General features: G+C 47.7%; 2 protein-coding genes across 3 annotated transcripts in view; one reads left to right on the top strand and one right to left on the bottom strand.

Annotated features, from left to right (window-relative positions):
- Positions 1 to 18439, top strand: part of Recql5 (RecQ like helicase 5) — a 42043-nt gene that overhangs the window by 2971 nt on the left and 20633 nt on the right. For both annotated transcript variants that reach the window (XM_006993639.4, XM_042283117.2), the window contains 6 exons: positions 341 to 462; positions 2870 to 3388; positions 4094 to 4199; positions 5070 to 5181; positions 7093 to 7255; positions 12578 to 12657. In XM_006993639.4, coding sequence (XP_006993701.1) covers positions 341 to 462; positions 2870 to 3388; positions 4094 to 4199; positions 5070 to 5181; positions 7093 to 7255; positions 12578 to 12657 — 1102 coding nt within the window. The remainder of the gene's footprint in view (positions 1 to 340; positions 463 to 2869; positions 3389 to 4093; positions 4200 to 5069; positions 5182 to 7092; positions 7256 to 12577; positions 12658 to 18439) is intronic.
- On the bottom strand, positions 16132 to 18013 carry Erln (endoregulin). Its single transcript, XM_015987135.3, has 2 exons — positions 17874 to 18013; positions 16132 to 16452 (listed from the first exon to the last, which is right to left on the bottom strand). Exon 2 carries the CDS (start codon positions 16434 to 16436, stop codon positions 16275 to 16277), a length of 162 nt encoding a protein of 53 aa, XP_015842621.1. The 5' UTR covers positions 16437 to 16452; positions 17874 to 18013; the 3' UTR covers positions 16132 to 16274.

Raw genomic sequence — 18439 nt, 5'->3', positions numbered from 1 at the left:
TTTTATTTTAATATTTTGATTGGTTATTTGGGAATTTCACAAAATGTACCTGATTACCCTTACTTCCCAGTCTTCCAAGGTCTGCCCCCGACCTTTATAGGCTCCCTGAAAAAAAAAAAATGAAGAAAGAAAAATCCAGTTTGTGCTCTTCAAATAGTCACTAGAGCATTGTCAAACCCTGAGTGGTCAGCCCCTTAAAGAAAACCGAGTCCTTCCCCACCCCACCCCACCAGTAGCCATCTGTTGGTGAATACACTTCTTTAAAAAAAAAAAATTACTTCTTAACAACCTTCATGTAAAAGCAGGCAGGATATATTGAAATGTTCTCTTATCTTTGCAGGGGACAAGGATGTTTTTGTGTGCATGCCCACAGGGGCAGGGAAGTCTCTCTGTTATCAGCTCCCTGCCCTGTTGGCCAAAGGGATCACCATTGTAGTCTCTCCTCTCATTGCCTTGATTCAGGTGAGTCTTGGGGGAATGAACAGGAAAACCCAGAAAGATCACGAGGAAAGGAATGTTTTGCTTGTTCGTTGTGATCACTTTTTGGTTCAGTTTTCAGATAAGCATGCACTCCATGTTGAATATATTCCCTTCCCTTACTCCCCTACCTCAGATAAGCGTGGACTGCATGTTGAATATACTCCCCACCCTTTTTTTGCCCTCCCTCTTGTTAGTTCTCTGTGTCCCCTACCTAATTTTACTTTTATGTCATACATGGTTTTTTTTTATTTTTCGAGACAGGGTTTCTCTGTGTAGCTTTGTGCCTTTCCTGGATCTCACTCTCTAGACCAGGCTGGCCTCGAACTCACAGAGATCGGTCTGCCTCTGCCTCCCTAGTGCTGGAATTAAAGGCATGTGCCACCAACACCCGGCTTTTTTTTTTTTTTTTTGTATCATATGTGTTTTTTAAAAACATTTTTGCTACATTATATTTATCTTTTATTGGGTGTCTTCCTTTCACCATATGGATGGACAGATGCAGGAGATGAACTCAGACTGTCATGATTGGCAGCAAACGCCATTACCTGTAGCTCCGTCTTGCTGGCATTTGTTTTGATGTTTTAAGCCTGGGCTACCTTTGAACTTCCATTCCTGCCACCTTACCTCATGAGTGCTAGAACTATGTGTGTGTGCCACCAGACACACCTTGAAGAGAAGGGATTTTATAGCTAGAAATTTCACTTCTTGGGCCAGAGAGTTGGCTCAGTGGTTAAGAGCACTTGTTCTTGTAAAGGACCAGGGTTCAATTCCCAGCACCCACATGGATGCTCACCACCTCCTCAGGCACCAGGCACTCATGTGGTACACAGACATACATTCAGGCAAATGACACACAATTAAAGAAATTTCACTTCTTTATTTGGTCTTTGCCCCTTTTCTCTGATTTGCTTAGGTAACTATACTGAGTTTCTCTATTGCCCAAATGTAGGGTTCTCCACTAGTGCATATCATTGTGGTGAGTCACAATGTCTTTGATTTTGTTGTTGTTGTCATTGTTGTTTTTCTTTTTTTGAGATGAGGTATTAATGTGCAGCCCTGGCTGACCTTGAGTTCATATACATAAGCTAGCCTTGAACTCACAGAGATCCTCCTGCCTGTGTCCCCTGAGTGCTGGGATTAAAGGCGTGTGCTGCTAATTCTGGCTTGAGGTTCCTTCCTTCTATTTTTCATTGTCCAAAAAAGTATTCAACTGTACCTATGCATGCATACATTCCCTCTCCTATGTATACTCATAACAGGAAAGAAGATACATATGGATAGATCAATAAGTTGATATGGGGGGGATGGCTCAGAGGTTAAGAGCATTGCCTGAGGACCAGGGTTCAATGCCCACCAACACATGGCAGTTCACAATTGTCACTCCAATCCCAGGGATCCAGCACCCTCACACAGACATACATGTAGGCAAAACACCAATGCACATAAAATAAGTAATTTATTTTTTTTTAAATTGATATAGGGGAGTTCTGGTGTTATATTTTATTTTGGCACAGATACAGGGATGTACAACAGAAAAAAATGGAGAGAAACTGAAACTTTGTTAGTATCTGCTCTGCAGATGTTCTGGCTGTATTTAGTGCCTGCAGGTGGGCTGGTGGCATTGAGGAAGCACAGCCATGGGTTAGGAGCCATCTGCACATGGGTAGAGAAACGGAGAGCAGCAGTAATACTTAATGGAAGTTCACTACATCAAGGCTTTGCGCCAAGAGCTTTATGTGCATCCATTTCACTCACTCTTTTCTTTTTTCCCCCTCTTTATTTTCAAGACAGGGTTTCTCTGTGTAGCCCTGGCTGTCCTGAAACTCACTATGTAGACCAGGCTGGCCGCAAACTCAAAAAACTGCCAGCCTCTGCCTCCTGAATTTAAAGGCATGTGGCACCACGCCTGGCCTCATTCTTTCTTTTTTTATCTTTTGAGGCAGGGTCTCCTATAGCCTGGGCTGGCATCAAACTTACCATGTAGGTGGGGCTAGCCTCAGACTCCTGATCCTCTTGCTTCTACATCTGAAGTGCTGAGATTACAGGCACATGCCACCATGTCACCTTTGAGGAGCAGTTTCATTGAACTCTGGTCACAATCCTATTGTGTGGTTACTGTGGTGGGAGTGAGGGGCACATATGGTGAAGGGGAATGAACTGAGGATCAGAGAGTATATGACCGTTAAGTGAGCCAGCAGTAGATCCAGGTTTTCCTGACTCCAAAGCCTGTCCTCCCATCCATTTGTCTATCCATTCTTCTGAGCAAAGAGAAGACATATTGGAGTGTAGGAGGAGGCTGCTTCATATTCCATGGTTGAGATGCTGTTGTGCTTCTTGCCAGGTCCTGAGGGCTAATGATGCTCTACTGTGTTATTCCCTCTAATCTCAGGACCAGGTAGACCACCTGCTGGCCTTGAAGGTACAAGTTAGTTCCCTGAACTCAAAGCTGTCAGTACAGGAGAGGAAGGCGCTGCTGTCTGACCTGGAGCGAGACAAACCTCGGACCAAACTTTTGTACATCACCCCGGAGATGGCAGCCTCAGCCTCCTTCCAGCCCACCCTGAATTCCCTCATGTCCCGAAACCTGCTCTCCTACTTGGTGGTGGATGAAGCTCATTGTGTTTCCCAGTGGGGACATGACTTCCGTCCTGACTATTTGCGTCTGGGTGCCCTACGTTCCCGCCTGGCACATGCCCCTTGTGTGGCTCTGACTGCTACAGCCACCCCACAAGTTCAAGAGGATGTGTTTGCTGCCCTACACTTGAAGCAGCCAGTAGCCTCTTTCAAGACTCCCTGTTTCCGGGCCAATCTCTTCTATGATGTGCAGTTCAAGGAACTCATTTCCGACCTCTATGGGAATCTGAGGGACTTCTGCCTTAAGGCTCTGGGACAGAAGGCTGATAAAGGGGTGAGGTACTGGGGTGGAGAGGCCAACGTGCTGTCTGTCTACTGTTTTCTTTTTTGTTTTTCGAGACAGGGTTTCTCTGTATAGCTTTGTGCCTTTCCTGGATCTCACTCTCTAGACCAGGCTGGCCTTGAACTCACAAAGATCCACCTGCCTCTGCCTCCCGAGTGCTGGGGTTAAAGGCGTGCGCCACCACCGCCCAGCATGTTTTTCCCTTTTTTAAACTTAGCATTTACCCTTTTCACTGGGATTCTCTGGTCCCAGATCCTACCTTGGGAGGCAGGTGAACAGTCCTTGTATGTTTGGTAGGCCTACATGGGGGTTTTCAGAGAGGAAACCAGGGAGTTAGAAAGGCTGGATTTTGGATTTTCGCTTTGGTCCCTCTTTTTTTTTTTTTTTTTTTTTTTTTTTTATGTTGGATCTCACTATGTAGCCTTTGATGTCTTGGGTCCCCCTAATGTAGATCAGATTGGCTTTGAACTCAGAGGTTTGCCTGGTCCCTATTGCTGGGATTAAAGGCATGCACCACTATGCCAGGATTGGCTCTGCTTTTTTAAAAGTGATGATCCCTGTCAGCTGTTCAGTCTAAGAGAAGACTGGGGCATTGGTGAGAGAAAGTGTGGGGCTTTAAAGCAAGCTGTGCTCTCCCAAGTGGTTTGGTTGTCCCGTCCTTCCCTGACTGTTATCTTCCTACCTCTTCCTGTTCAGTTGTTCTCTGGCTGCGGCATTGTCTACTGCAGGACTAGGGAGGCTTGTGAACAACTGGCCATAGAGCTCAGCAGCAGGGGTGTGAAGGCCAAGGCTTACCACGCAGGTAAGTGGTGCCAGAGCTCTTGGTCCTCTTCACTGTTGCATGCTTCTTAGCATACCACCTGTTCCTTATGGATCCTGACTAGCAGGGTAGTCTGTTGCCTATTTCTAGATACTCATGTGGAGCTAAAGTGATTCACTTCAGTCCACTAAAAGGAGGCTAGAACATTGTGACTCCAGAATTCTTTCTTCTGTCCTGTGCCTACCTAGCAGCAGACAAGGAGCTTTTGTTTTTATGTGTGTGGGTGTCTTACCTGCAAGCTTGTCTGTGTACCACTTGCATGCCTAGTGCCCACAGAAACCAGAGGATGACATTGGACCCCTTGGAACTGGAATTACAGGTGGTTGTGAGCTGCCATGTGGGTGCTGGGAATCGAACCCTGGTCCTCTAGAAGGACAGCTGGCTCTTAACTATTGAGCCAACTCTCCAACCCGAGGTGATAGTTTTTGTGGGCCCGGGTATTATAAAAAAAAAAAGACCACAGACTTTGGAGACCTGTGGACTTAAGTTCTTGGCTCTCCTGTTTACTAAATATTCTGTGCCACTCTTGGGTTAAGTTATTTATTTTTGGTTTTTTGAAGCAGGGTCTTACTATGTATCTCTGTCTGTCCTGGAACTCACTATGGAGACCAGGCTTTGAACTCAGAGCTCCTCCTGTCTCTGCCTCCCAAGTTACTGGGATTAAAGTTGTGTGCCTGGCTGGCTAGTTCAGGTTCTATGAGGTTCAGTGCCTGGCCCTTGGTCATATGGATAAGAAGTGATGGATTCAGGGTGTAGGTTAAGTGTGCAGGACAGTATCAAAAACTCCCCACACCCTGAAGATAAACCCAAAGGAAGTGTGAGTTTTCCTTGACACTTTCCCCTCCTTTCCAGGGCTGAAGGCTTCTGATAGAACACAGGTACAGAATGAATGGATGGAGGAGAAAGTCCCTGTAATTGTTGCAACCATCAGTTTTGGGATGGGAGTGGACAAAGCTAATGTCCGGTAAGTTCTGGTTCTTATCTTATGTTCCCAGTTGGGGCTTGGCTTATAGTAGATTGCCTAGTGCTGTGTACAAAGTCCCAAGTCCATATGCTTGTCTAGTGCCACTGAGGAGGGAGGCCACCAGGGGAATCCCTAGTATACAGCCCAAATGCTGACGGTTTCTGGGTGTCCAGCCCAGGGAACTTGGCAGTATGCTATCAGGTTGTCCATTAACAATCTGGTTCACATCCATCTTTCAGGTAGAACTTTAGGGGGGCTGGAGCAAGTAACTATTTCAGCCTTTTCCCTGTGGGAGTCAAAGGTGAAGATCTTATTACTTACATCCTAGTTACTGTTCACTGACAGTCTAGAAGAGGTAGGTTCATCCTAGCCTCAAGTCTCACTCTGTCAACTCTGGGAAAGGTTTTACTTCCCATCATGGTCCGACTTTGGAAAAATGTACGGATTACCGCCTGAAGTCCTTTGTCCTGACACCAACAGTAATGTCTGTATATTTGCAGAGCACTTCTACGTACATGCCATTAAGTCTGTGTCACCCGCTGGGAATTAGTCACTGTGCTAACTGGAATTGTACATTTGAAAAAACACGGGCTGTGGAATTAGGGGTTGAGTCCTGGTCTGCTGTGGCTTGTTAGAAGCCGACTTGGAGGTCAGACACCCTTAGGCTCCAGTCCTAGCTGTTCTCATACAGTTGCCTCTCCAGTCTCCTTTATCATCTCTAGAGTAGGCCAGCTCACATGGCGGTGACTAACAAATGCAACAAATGTCGTAACTGGTAACTGATACTCAGGAGACGTTTAATAACTACCCCCTCCCTCTTCAAAGAGGGTATAAAACAGGTCATGCAATTCATCAATAGCAAGTTTTTTGGACTTATTTTGTGCGTGCGCGTGCGCACGCGCACAGTACCCACAAATCTGTCAAATCTGGAGCTGGAGTTATAGGTTGTTGTGAGCCACTCAACATGGGTGCTAATAATTAAACCTGGGATCCTCTACAAGAGCAGTACAGTTCTTAACTGCTGAGCTGTCCTTCAGCCTCTGATCTTTATTTATTGAGACAGGGTCTAACTGTATAGTTAGCTAGCCTGGAACTCCCTATATAGACCAGACCAGGCTGGCTTCAAACTCTCAGATGCACCTGCCTTTGCCTCCTGGGTGCTCTGGTTAAAGTTATGCACCAACATGCCCAGCCTATTCTTTGTTTGTTTGTTTGTTTTTGTTTTTTCAAGACAGGGCTTCTCTGTGTAGCCCTGGCTGGCCTGGAACTTGCTCTGTAGACCAGGCTGGCCTTCAACTTGGATATCCACTTGCCTCTGTCTCCCAAGTGCTGGGATTAAAGGAGTGTGCCAACATTGCCTAGTTTGCCCAGCCTGTTCTTCAGTCTGGTATTTATTCTGGTCTCTGGCTTTAAGGGTTTTTGGTTTTGTTTTTATTTTATATGTATAGGTATTTTGCCTGCAATTGTGTGTGCACCACTGGTGTGCCTGGTGCCTGCAGAGGCCACAAGAAGGGATTAGATCCCCTGTACCTGGAGTTAGAGAAGGTTGTGAGCTGCCACATGGGTGCTGGGATTCACTCCCTAGTCTCTGGAAGAGCAGCCAGTGCTCATGACCATTGAGCCATCCCTTCAGTCCTGGTGGTTGAGTCTGGGTTGTTTTTTTTTTTTTTACCATGTTTACTAGAATTTCTCCCATAATTCATGCTGTGGCCTCTGGGTTGGGCTGCTTTGAGGCTGTTGATATCAGGGCCACTGGTGTCTCACCCAGCCAACTCGGACATACGCTGTGATCTGTCTCTTGTGTGTTAGTACCCTGTAGCTGGCCACCAGGGAGTGAGCTGTTCTCCTGACATGTTCTCCATGGAGCACTCAGCTCTCCCGTCACGTATCATATTCTTTTGTGTCACACAGGTTTGTTGCCCATTGGAATATTGCCAAGTCTATGGCTGGCTACTACCAGGAGTCTGGCCGTGCTGGTAGGGATGGGAAACCATCTTGGTGCCGTCTCTATTACTCTAGGAATGACAGAGACCAAGTCAGCTTCCTCATCAGAAAGGAGATAGCCAAACTCCAGGTAAGTCCTGGGAGGGGACGCTTTGCATGAGCCTACTACTCCACTTCCTGTAGCTCGTACTGAGCCCAGAGAGAGCTTCTGTAAACTGGAGGGAGGGTCTTGGCCTGGAAAGCATACCCAAGGGGAAATGGTATGTAGGATGAGCAGGCTGCTGGTGACAAGCTGGGCTAGACTTCTCTTTGTCAACATGTAGCTTACCTGAATACCATCTTGTACATGTAAACAAAATCATTCTTGCCTTGTTTTAGTGAGCTTTGTTACATAAGCATTTCCCCATGTTCTCTGTTTTTTTCTTTAGCCACTTAATTTTTTTTACTGGTTATCCAATTATTTATAGGTACATTGCAGGTCACCAGGAAAAGGAGGGACTTGAGTAGTCAGTGCTGGGAAAAAAGATAAAATTAGGTTCCTGTATGATATGTCTATGAATTTCAGATGGGCTGATACTTCAAAAAACTGCAAAATTAAGGGTAAAATAGTTTATGTTCTTGAGAGAAGAAAGATCATCTTGATTATTTGTATTTGTTTTTCCAAGACAGGGTTTCTCTGTGTAAAGCCCTTGGCTGTCCTGCAACTCACTCTATAGACCAGGCTGGCCTCGAACTCAAGACATCTACCTGCCTCTGCCTCCCGAGTGCTGGGATTTAAGGCACTCAGATTTAAGGCTGGGATTGTGTCATCATGCCTGGCAATTTTTTTTTTTTAATTTACATGCTTGCGTGTGGTGGGAACACCACTGTACACATCTGGAAGTCAGAGGACAACTTCCAGGAGTTAGTTCTCCCTCTACCACTTAGGTGCTGGGATCAATCTCAGTAATTCTGAGCTCAAGAGGCAGAGGCAGAGAGATTCAAAGTCAAGGCCAACCAAGGTTACAGAGTGAGTTCCAGTTCCAGGTCTACCTAGGCTTCATAGCAAAACCTTGTCTCAAAAACCCAAAGGGCTGGGGTAGCTCAGTGATAGAGCTCATAATGCACATTGTGAGGCCAAGTTCAGTTTCCAGCACCATAGTAAATAAACAAGCAGATAAAACAACAAACCAAGCCTGATACCGTGGTGTGTACTCACATTCTGGCAGCTGAGAGGAGAGGTAAGATGGTAATAAGATGCTACTTGTGGGCTGGAGAGATGGCTCAGAGGTTAAGAGCACCGACTGCTCTTCCAGAGGTCCTGAGTTCAATTTCCAGCACCCACATGGTGTCTCACAACCATCTGTAATGAGATCTGGCAGCCTCTTCTGTATACATAATAAATAAATCTTTTAAAAAAAAATGCTACTTGTACCAGGCCCTGGCCAGTCTAGCCGATAAAGAAGAGTGATAGAGGAGGCTATCAACACTGGCCTCTGCCAAAGTACATGGTGCATGTGTACGAAAATATCGCCAACTTGTCATTTTTTCTAATGAATAGATGGTAATTTTTAAAAAGAAAAGAAAGGGCCTGGAGAGTTGGCTTAATGGTTAGGAGTCCTTGGTGCTCTTGCAGAGGACTTGAGTTCTCACCTCAGCACCCACGTCAGGCAGCTCAGAGGCACCTGTAACTTCTCCATAGGCGCCTATCTACACTCACTCATGTGCACGCGCACACACATACACACACACGCGAGAGCGCAAATAAAGGTTGCAAATTGAACAGTTATTTCTGATCCCCACCCAAGTGACAGTGAAGGAATAAAAAAATAAACTTACAAAGGTAAGGAGAACAGGAGAGGACAGCAGCAAGCAGAAATGTCAACAACGGTGTAGTGACAGTCTAGCGCTCAGGGGGCAGAGACAAGGAGATGGCTGTAATTTTTAGGCTAGCCTGTGATGCATAGTGAGTTCAAGGCCAGTCTAGAAGATACAATGAAACTGTATCTCAAGAAAACAAAACAAAACAAAAACAGAAAAAGAAAAGGCAAATGTCTGCCTGGAAACCCCAATCCACATTAAGAGTGGACTTCATCACGACGTCATCAAAACAAAACCTGGGGTGAGGGGCTTCAGTGACTTCATTAAAAACAAAAGCGCTGGGCAGGGGTGGCGCATGCCTTTAATCCCAGCACTCGGGAGGCAGAGGCAGGAGGATCTCTCTGAGTTCGAGGCCAGCCTGGTCTACAGAGCAAGATCCAGGACAGGGACCAAAACTACACAGAGAAAGCCTGTCTCGAAAAACCAAAACAAACAAACAAACAATAAATAAATAAAAGAAAAACCAAAAAAATTAAATAAAGAGTTCATTAAAAAACCAAACCTGGGATGAGATGGCTCAGTGACTTCAGTTCCAAAGAATTAGGCGCCCTCTTCTGGTCTCCTTGGGCACTTCATGCACATAGTACACAGGAATAAGATGGCTCAGTGACTTCAGTCCCAAGGAATTCGGCGCCCTCTTCTGGTCTCCTTGGGCACTTCATGCACATCTTACACAGGAATGAATGAGGGCAAAACATCCACACTCATTAAAAACAAAAACAAAACAAAAGCAGCACTCATACATATAGACAAATAATCTTTTAAAATGTTCACAAAAAATACATACAACAACCTGGGGCTGAAGAGATGCCTCAGTAGCTAAGGGCACTTGCTGCTCTTGCAGAAGACCCACGTCCAAAATCCAGCACCCATATGGCACTCACAACCATCTCTAACTCCACCTCCAGGGAATCTGATGCCCTTTTCTGGCCTCCAGGGGCACTAGGAGTGCGTGTGGTGCACAGACACACACACACAGGCAAAACACTCATATACGTAAGAGAAGTTAAGCAAGAAAACGGGCATCAGTGCCAGGGGGACGGCTCTGAGGGCAAAGTACTTGCCATGCCAGTGTGAGGAAAGCCAGGGGGAGAGATGGGGACTGGCCTGGAGCAGAATCAGAGATCTGCTGGGAGCGGGAGGCTCAAGGAGGTTTTCAAAAATCAAATTGATCTCTTGGGCCCTGTGGAAATGAATTCTTTGTTATGTCAGAGCATTTGGGGGTGAATTAGTGACACACTGAAATCTAAAGAAGTCAGGACAAGGAGAAGCCGATGTTTTCAGAGGAAACAATGCTGTACAAAAAGGAAATGTGATCATGGCACATGTCAAATTGTAATCGTGTGGTTCAGGTAGGAACTGTGTTGACATAGTCATGAGGAAAAGACCGCTATCACAAGAAATTGCAAGTTGGGGCTTGTAGTATAGCTCTGTGGTAGAACTCTTGCCTAACATGCATGGGTGAAGCCCAAGTTAACCCCTAGCACTGCACATAAATACATAATCAGTATCACTAAGGTTTGAACCCAGGTTCTCATACATGCCAGGCAAGTACTGTGTCACTGTGCTAGATCCCTAGCTAACATTCTTTAAAAAAAACATTAACAAGGGGCTGGAGAGATGGCTCAGAGGTTAAGAGCACTGCTTGCTCTTCCAAAGGTCCTGAGTTCAATTCCCAGTAACCACATGGTGCTTCACAACCATCTGTAATGAGATCTGGTGCCCTCTTCTGGCCTGTGGGATGCGTGCAGACAGAACACTGTATATATAATAAATAAATAAATTTTAAAAAAAATTAACGATCCGAGGATTAAAGGCACACGCTTTTAACCCCAGCACTCAGGAGGTAGAGCGGGTGGATCTCTGTGAGTTCATGGCCAGTATGGTCTACAGAGTGAGTTCCAGGACAGCCAAGGCTACACAGAGAAACCAAAACAAACAAATAAAACAACATCAACAAACATGGGACTGGAGAGATGGCTCAGTAGTTTAGGAGTCCTGGCTGCTCTTGCAGCAGACACCGGTTTGATTCCCAGCACCCACGTGGCAGCTCACAACAACTTGTAACTCTAGTTCCAGGGGAACTGATGGTCTTCTGGCGTGCTCGGTGGGCACCAGGCACACAAGTGGTGCCCAGACATACACACTCAGGCAGAACAGCCGCACATTAGGTGAAAATAATAAAGCTTTACTCTTTACTGTTTAATGCACGTGAGTGTTTTGCCTGCAGGAGGGAGAGAGGGAGCTTTGGGAGGCCAGAAGAGGGCGGGCATCAGATTCTTTGGAACTAAAGTTGCAGATGGTTGTGAAACATGATGTGGGTGCTGGGAACTGGACTTTGGGTCTTCTACAAGAGCAGCAAGTACTTTTAACTGCTGAGCCGGCTCTCTGACCCCTAGCACTTTTTTCACAGGCATACAAAGTGTTGTGAGTTTCATTATGACCTCCGCACACGTTCAGTCCTCGACGTTGCTTATTTGATGTTCTCGGCGCCCTTTACGGTTGCCTCTCCCCGGGAAGTGTGCGTGTGTGTGCTGGGGATGGAAGAGCTAAAAGTGAAAAGGCAGTGTTGCTGCAGGTGTCTGTTCTCTGTATTTTAAATGTTATTTGATGTTCCTAAGTGTTGACATGTGTGTGTGTGCACATGCACCACATGTGTGCTTGGTGCCCAAGGAGGCCAGAAGAGGGGTGGGTCACCTAGAACTGGGGTCCAGATGGCTGTGAGCCACCATGTGGGTGCTGGGGATTGAACTCAGGTCCTCTGCAAGAGCAGCTGGTGCTCTTAACCACTGAACCATCCATCATTGCAGCCCCTCTAAGGTGAGACTGTTTTTCCTGCATTTTATTGGTTGTGTGTAAGCACATGGCGCTGAGTGCGTGTGTAGGTCAGAGAACAGCTGTGGGTGTCGGTCCTTTCCTCTCACCATGGGGTCCCCAGTCCAGACCCTCAGCTTAGTACAAGTGCCTATCCAGCAAGCTGGCCCACTGACCCTAAACTGACCTTTTTTGGGGGGGACAGGGTTTCTCTGTGTAACAGCTCTGGCTGTCCTGGAACTGGCTTTGTAGACCAGGTTGGCCTCACAGAGATCTGCCTCCCAAGTGCTGGGATTAAAGGCGTGTTCCACCACCGCCCAGGGATTTTTTTTTTTTTTTTTTTTTAAAGAAACTGTTGGTGATGATATAAAAAGGGCCAATAATACACAATCTTATCTGCCCAGGGCTGACAGTTTAAGTTGTATGTTCTGGTCTGTATGTTAGCGTATATACACATATATGTAAGGACTCAAAGCTTGTATTACTGTTTAGAACTTGGATAGAATCATAGTTTCCCAAATGTCAGTCCAGGGCTCTTTGCATGAGAATCACTTTTTTTCGGGGGGGGGGGGGGGTCATCTTTTTGGAAATGGCAGCTCTCAAAAGCTCCCATCCCAGAAAGTCCAACTCAGTAGTGGAGATGCTGATACATCAGGAGACCTAGGGCCGAGGGGCACTGCTTGGTGAATGGCTTCCTTGCTGTCCTTTTATGTTCTCCCCTCAGTTCTTACTGTGAAGCACATGGAGGACTAGGTGGGCCTTTTCTCTCTCTCCGCAGGAAAAGCGAGGGAGCAAAGCGTCTGACAAAGCCACTCTGCTGGCCTTTGATGCCCTGGTGACCTTCTGTGAAGAACTGGGGTGAGTGGGGCTAGGAATGCGATACAGCTCGGGGTTGAGCATCTGTGCGGCAGGTGCAGGACCTGCGATGAATCCCTGCATTGCCTCCCTGCTCCTCAAAGGGAAAAAACGACCAGTGACTTGTGTTGGGTGTGGACCTGTCAGATCACCTCCTCTCCCAGCAACCATTACTTTACCAGCTAGTACAAGCTAGCTCTTGGGCCACCGAGGGTCCCGGGCTTGCAAAGCTCATATTTCAAGCAGTGTGGAAGTCAGGACCCTTCCTTTTTTTTTTTTTTTTTTTTTTGGTTTTTTGGTTTTTTTCGAGACAGGGTTTCTCTGCATAGCTTTGCGCCTTTCCTGGGACTCACTTGGTAGCCCAGGCTGGCCTCGAACTCACAGAGATCCTCCTGGCTCTGCCTCCCGAGTGCTGGGATTAAAGGCGTGCGCCACCACCGCCCGGCTCAGGACCCTTCCTTTTGACTCCCGGAGGCCATTGAAGCTCTAGCTCTCATGTGTGAGGCTTTGTTCCACACTGGGTAGTTGTCCTCTCCTCTGCCTACTTCCTGGATGGTTGGCTGACTCTGTGAGCAGTTCCCTCCAGAGTAATGTGGCCGGCCGGCTCTTGTCACTGAGCTGGCTCCCTGACTGTGTGAGTCACCCATGCTGCTTTGTTTGCTTCTGAGATGGGGTCCTGTAACCTAGGCTGGCCACCAGCTTGCCATGTGTCAGAGGCTGGCCTTTGACCCCTGGTTAGCCTGACTGCCTCCACCTCCCAGGTGTTCTGATTACAGGCATGAGTCGCCACACCTGATGAGTTGGTCTCGCTCTTACACAGAGCCCAGACAGAGGCTTCGGGCCCACTCATATCTGGTGGGAGTGGTGGCGAGTGTCACATGCTTTGGATAAATCAGCTCTTCTGACAGTAGTAACACTAGCCTGCTTATGTGGAGCCTACTGTCTACATCTGTGGCCATGGGGCAGGAGCTATGGGCCAGCCATAGAAAGAGACAAGCTGTGACTGGGCATGTAGTCAGTAGAATCCTATGTGAAGGATGCCCAAGAGGAGTCAGTCTATGTCGAAAAACACGTTTATTCATCTATGTGGAAAACCGAGAGCTGATGAACAGAAGTGATTGCCTCAGAATTAGCGATGAAATAAGCCAAGCCCAGATGGGTCGTGGTCACAAAACTCATGATAGAAGCTACTAAACTTGGGCTCTTTGATTATCACAGTGGATGTGCTCATCTCATACACGTGTCACGGAGTCTTTGGGGGGAGGACACGTGTGTTTTTGTGGTGGTAAGGATTGAACCCTCTACCACGGAGCTGCACTCCTGCCCCCTGCCCCAAATACTGCCCTCTTGAGGGAGGTGCTGCTGACTCAGTACATAGCACTAGTGTCTACGTGTTCAGGCTCTCCTGAAATGGGAGGGGGACGCGTATTTGGCTCCAACATTTGGATTCTCACTCCCTCCTCACTGATGAGTTGGTGACACAGATTGAAGTATTTCCTTCTGGAAATGGCGTCTCTAATTTGGCCTCTGGCAGGATCACATGTGAAAAAGTGGTGGGTTGCTGTGCCAGCCCACCCTTGGATAAGGCCATACCACCAGAGTCCTTTCCTGCCACTGGGACATGACTGCTAAATTCAGCCTCCTCAGGCTCTGTGAGCCGAGCTCTTTGTGGTGAGGAATGAAAGGACCAGTGTTCATGATGGTTGTCAGTCTCCTCCGCTGTTTGTCTGAGACTGCAGCGCTCTAACCTGCCAGGCAGGGGACAGGTCTGCAGGGGCCTCTGTGGCTTCTCAGTGCCTCGACAGGCCAGTTGGGAGTGTACATCTGTGGGGCCAAGAGGTCCAGGGGATGCACTGCTGTGTTCCCCCGCCCACCTCCCCCGTGTTCAGCCTCACACCTCCTATCTTGTTGGCTACAAGTGAGGTTCTGGATCTCAGGATTCCCAGGTCTCGGGAAAGTGGAGTCAACCTTGCTAGCATAGCTCTTTTAGCCACTGCTCTTTATGAAAGAGAGTGTTTATTGTGTGAACAGTGTCCGGCACGAAGGAAGACAGCCCCTTTCAACAGATGGTTGTTCCTTTTCTAAGAATAAATAGTTCTGGTTTGAGGCTGAAGTTGAGGTCACTGTTCCCACCAGCATCTCTTAAGGTAGGCACCTGGCAGGGAGGGATAAGACCAGTAGGGTGGGCTCAGCTGCGTGGGTACATTTCTAAAGGAAGCCGTTACAGGGTTGCGGTGTGTAGGGTGGGATATGGGCAGTGGCTTGGGATCACCAAAAAAAAGTAGGTAGGTCCATTCCTCATGTGGCCAGGGTGGGACCACTTAGTGGTTTTGATCTTGTCTCCGCCATGTAGCCATTTTCTCAGAGCTGCGACATGAAGAAGCATGAGTCATTAACCTTTAACTTGGTGGGCCTTTAACCTTGTAGGCATCAGGCTTAAAATAGCAGGCTGGGCATCTGGGGATGGAGAGGCGCTTTCCCTTTGGCCTGGGTAGGATTGTCTCGTGGGGTCTCTGGATTAAGGAGCTCGGCTGCTCAGCATCATACAGTGCATCTGTCTGTGTGCTTATTTGCTCTTTCCTTCTGTCAAGCACACTGAGTGTGGGCCTTGTCTCGTTGGGAATATTATATATTTAAAAATATAGAATTGCTTATGAATGGGTTTTGAAGAACAAGTACATGGTGGGTTTTGTTTTTCTTTTTTTAAATTTTGTGTATGAGTGTTTTACCTGCATGTATGTCTGTGCACCACATGTGTGCCTGGTGTCCACAGAGGCCAGAAGAGGGTATCAATTTCCCTGGAACTAGAGTTACAGATAGTTTTGAGTCACCACATAGGTGCTGGGGATCCAACCTGTGTCCTATGCAAGAGCTCCTGGTGCCCTTGACTGCTGAGCCATCTCCCTAGCCCTGTACAATGTTCTGAGAGTAACAAGATTTCCCCGTCCCAGTCTCTGGGGTCAGTCGGGGAAAATTTGAGAAAGACAGATTTAGGCTGAGATCTGAAGGACAAGGAAGCACTCTGCAGGCCATGAGTGTGATGTCTGTCCCAGGCAGGAGGAATGTATGCAGAAGCCTTGAGGCAGGAGAGACAGAGCAGTTTAGGAACCGAGGTTACCCTGTGAACCTAGGGGCACTTGTCAAGCAGTTCCTGAGAGCCTGCAGGGCAGACCCTGAGGACTTGCAGGCCTTCTGTGGCTTGCTAGAGAGGCTGGCTCTGAGAACCACGTCTGCATAGAAAATGAGCTCACGTTAGAGGATTTGGAAAGGAATTTTTACTTCATCTGATGTTTTGTGTCCTTCTCTGTTGAGGACTTGCAAAATTGCTGCCTGGGCAGAGACCCTTATAAAAGGCCTCGTTAGCCGTTGCTGCTCTCACGTGAGGTAGAGCGGAGTCTCCACGCGCGTCACTGTTAGCGGGTCAACTGGTAGCGGGGTGGAGAACCAGAAATGCCATCAGACCAGCCTTCCCATCTTTCTATTTGACCAACCCCTAAGCCAGATCCAGTGGTTCACATAGATTCTTCCTTGAGCCAGAGGGACCACAGAGCTCCTGCAGGTATGGGGTGAGCAGGTCAGCCCGGCTTTCCCTGCTGCCCTCTAGGCTCCAGGAAGTCAGGTCAGTCCTCTCTGCAGAGAGTCTTTTCCACAAATCCAAACACAATGGCAAATACGATGAAGAACAGGAATGTGGAGGTGAATAAGCCAATCACTATCAGGCCCCCCACATCCCAGGGATTGTTCCAGAAGTCATCATTCTGGATGGTCTTTAGGGTTACCATTTGGCCCCACGTAAATCTGGAAGAGAGGAGACAAGAGACCCTGAGTACGGAGACCTCTGAAGGCCTTGTGGCCCATCCCTGCTGAGCCACACCTGGCCTGACTCCAGAAAGCAGCACCCAGCCCTAATCCACCCTTTGTTTAGCAGACACCTTTTGTTTCTCTTATCGCCCTATGTGGATCTTGTCTGAGAGGATCAAAGGCCTATGCAGAACTTGGTTCAGGAAACCTGGAAACCGCGGTACCTAATAAATCGATGAATCTGCACTTGGCATTGTATCTTTGGGAGCTCCTTCCAGGTTGTTTTGAGCATACGGAAATTAACTGGCTAAACTGTAAATAGAGAGAAAATAAAAATGCCCTGGGTGAAGGGAAGGTGCTTCAGTCCTTAGAGGCTGGACCCGCCTGCAGCCATGAAAGGCTAGATTCTTTTTTTTTTTTTTTCAAGATAGGATTTCTCCGTAGCTTTGGAGCCTATCCTGGACTAGCTCTGTAGACCAGGCTGGCCTCGAACTCATGGAGATTCACCTGCCTCTGCCTCCTGAGTGCTGGAATTACAGATTCATTCTTAAGATGCCTCTGAGTCTTCTTTCCACGGATCTGAGTGAACCCACACACCCGTGCGCGACACTCGGCGACACCCTGTCTCCAGCATTGCTCTCCAAGCCACCTCCCTGGGCCTCTGTGCAGTTGCACTGAACAGCTGGATACATTTGGCTAGCCAACACTAAAGGCTTTCCTATTGGAAGCTGCTCGGGGCTGCCTCGAGTCTCTGGTTCATTCCTGAACAGCTCTGGTATGAGCCAAATGTCTCTCCAGCCCCCGAAGCCTTCCTGGCTAGAGCCTAAAATGTACCCTGTAGATCTCCTCCATTTTTATTGACCCAATTGACAGGTGCTTAGGAGGCATTTTGAGAGACTGGTGAGCAGCCCAGCTGGGAATGATGGTGCACTTAAGTCTCAGCTCCTCAGAAGGCTGAATTCCTGCCTGAGCCCAGGAATTCCAGGCCAGCAGGGAACAGCAAAATCCTGTCTCAAAAAAAAGACAGGTGGGACTGGAGAGATGTCTGCTCAGCAGTTAAGAGCACTGGCTACTCACCCAAATTCAGTTCCCAGCACCCATGTGGCAGCTCACAATCATCCATAATGCCAGTTCCAGGGCATCTGACACAATTTTTAGCTTCTGAGGGTACCAGGAATGCAGGTGTGGACATACATACACATAGGAAGAACACACACACACACACACACACACACACACATACACACATCTTTAAAAAAGGGGGGGGGGGGGTGGTGGTGGTGGTGGTGGTGGAGAGGAATAGAGTGTGGTTGAGGCAATGTCCTGGAGACAGCGGGAAGCGGGAAGCCTCGCCATACTGGTGTCAATAGGCTGCAGCCATTGACAGGAATATAGGGAAAAAAGAAAGACATCATTACCTGGTTCTTCTGCTAATAGTTTGTGTCTTATGAGGGCAAAGCCAAGTCAGGATTGTCCTTCAGGCCTCACACTTTGGGGTTCGTGGGTGGAAGAGGCTTCCAGGTGACCACAGCTGTTCAGCAATTCAGAGAAATGACTGGCAGCCCAGAGCATCGCCAAGTAGCTCTGACTACACCTTTGCTGCTGCCACCAGAGCAAACAAAGGTGGGCTAGACTGGTTGCCTAGCAACTGCCACTCCCTCCCTCATTCCCTTCAGCAGTGTTCTCTGCCCTTTTGTGATGGCGTTGTAGAGATGCTCAGGATGCACTGTAAGTTGTCCTTGAGAGAAGTCAAACTTGGTTTAGGGTGAGAGAAGAGACTGTCTGTGCCCCAGGCCACCTGTCCATCTGGCCTATGTGCAGCTGGATCTTAGCTCTTATCTATGTGACCTCTTGGAGCTTACTTGGGAAGGCATTCATTCCTTCCTGTGGTTTGGGTGAATGATTAACTGCAGCTCTGGCAGGAACCTCCTGGAACAAGTTCTGGGTGGGGGTGCTTATCACCATTGGAGCTTTTCTCTCTTGT

This window comes from Peromyscus maniculatus, chromosome 8 (assembly GCF_049852395.1).
Source record: "Peromyscus maniculatus bairdii isolate BWxNUB_F1_BW_parent chromosome 8, HU_Pman_BW_mat_3.1, whole genome shotgun sequence".
Taxonomy (NCBI): domain Eukaryota; kingdom Metazoa; phylum Chordata; class Mammalia; order Rodentia; family Cricetidae; genus Peromyscus; species Peromyscus maniculatus.
Note: the sequence above shows the minus strand (reverse complement) of the source record. Positions and strands in the feature narration are given on the sequence as shown.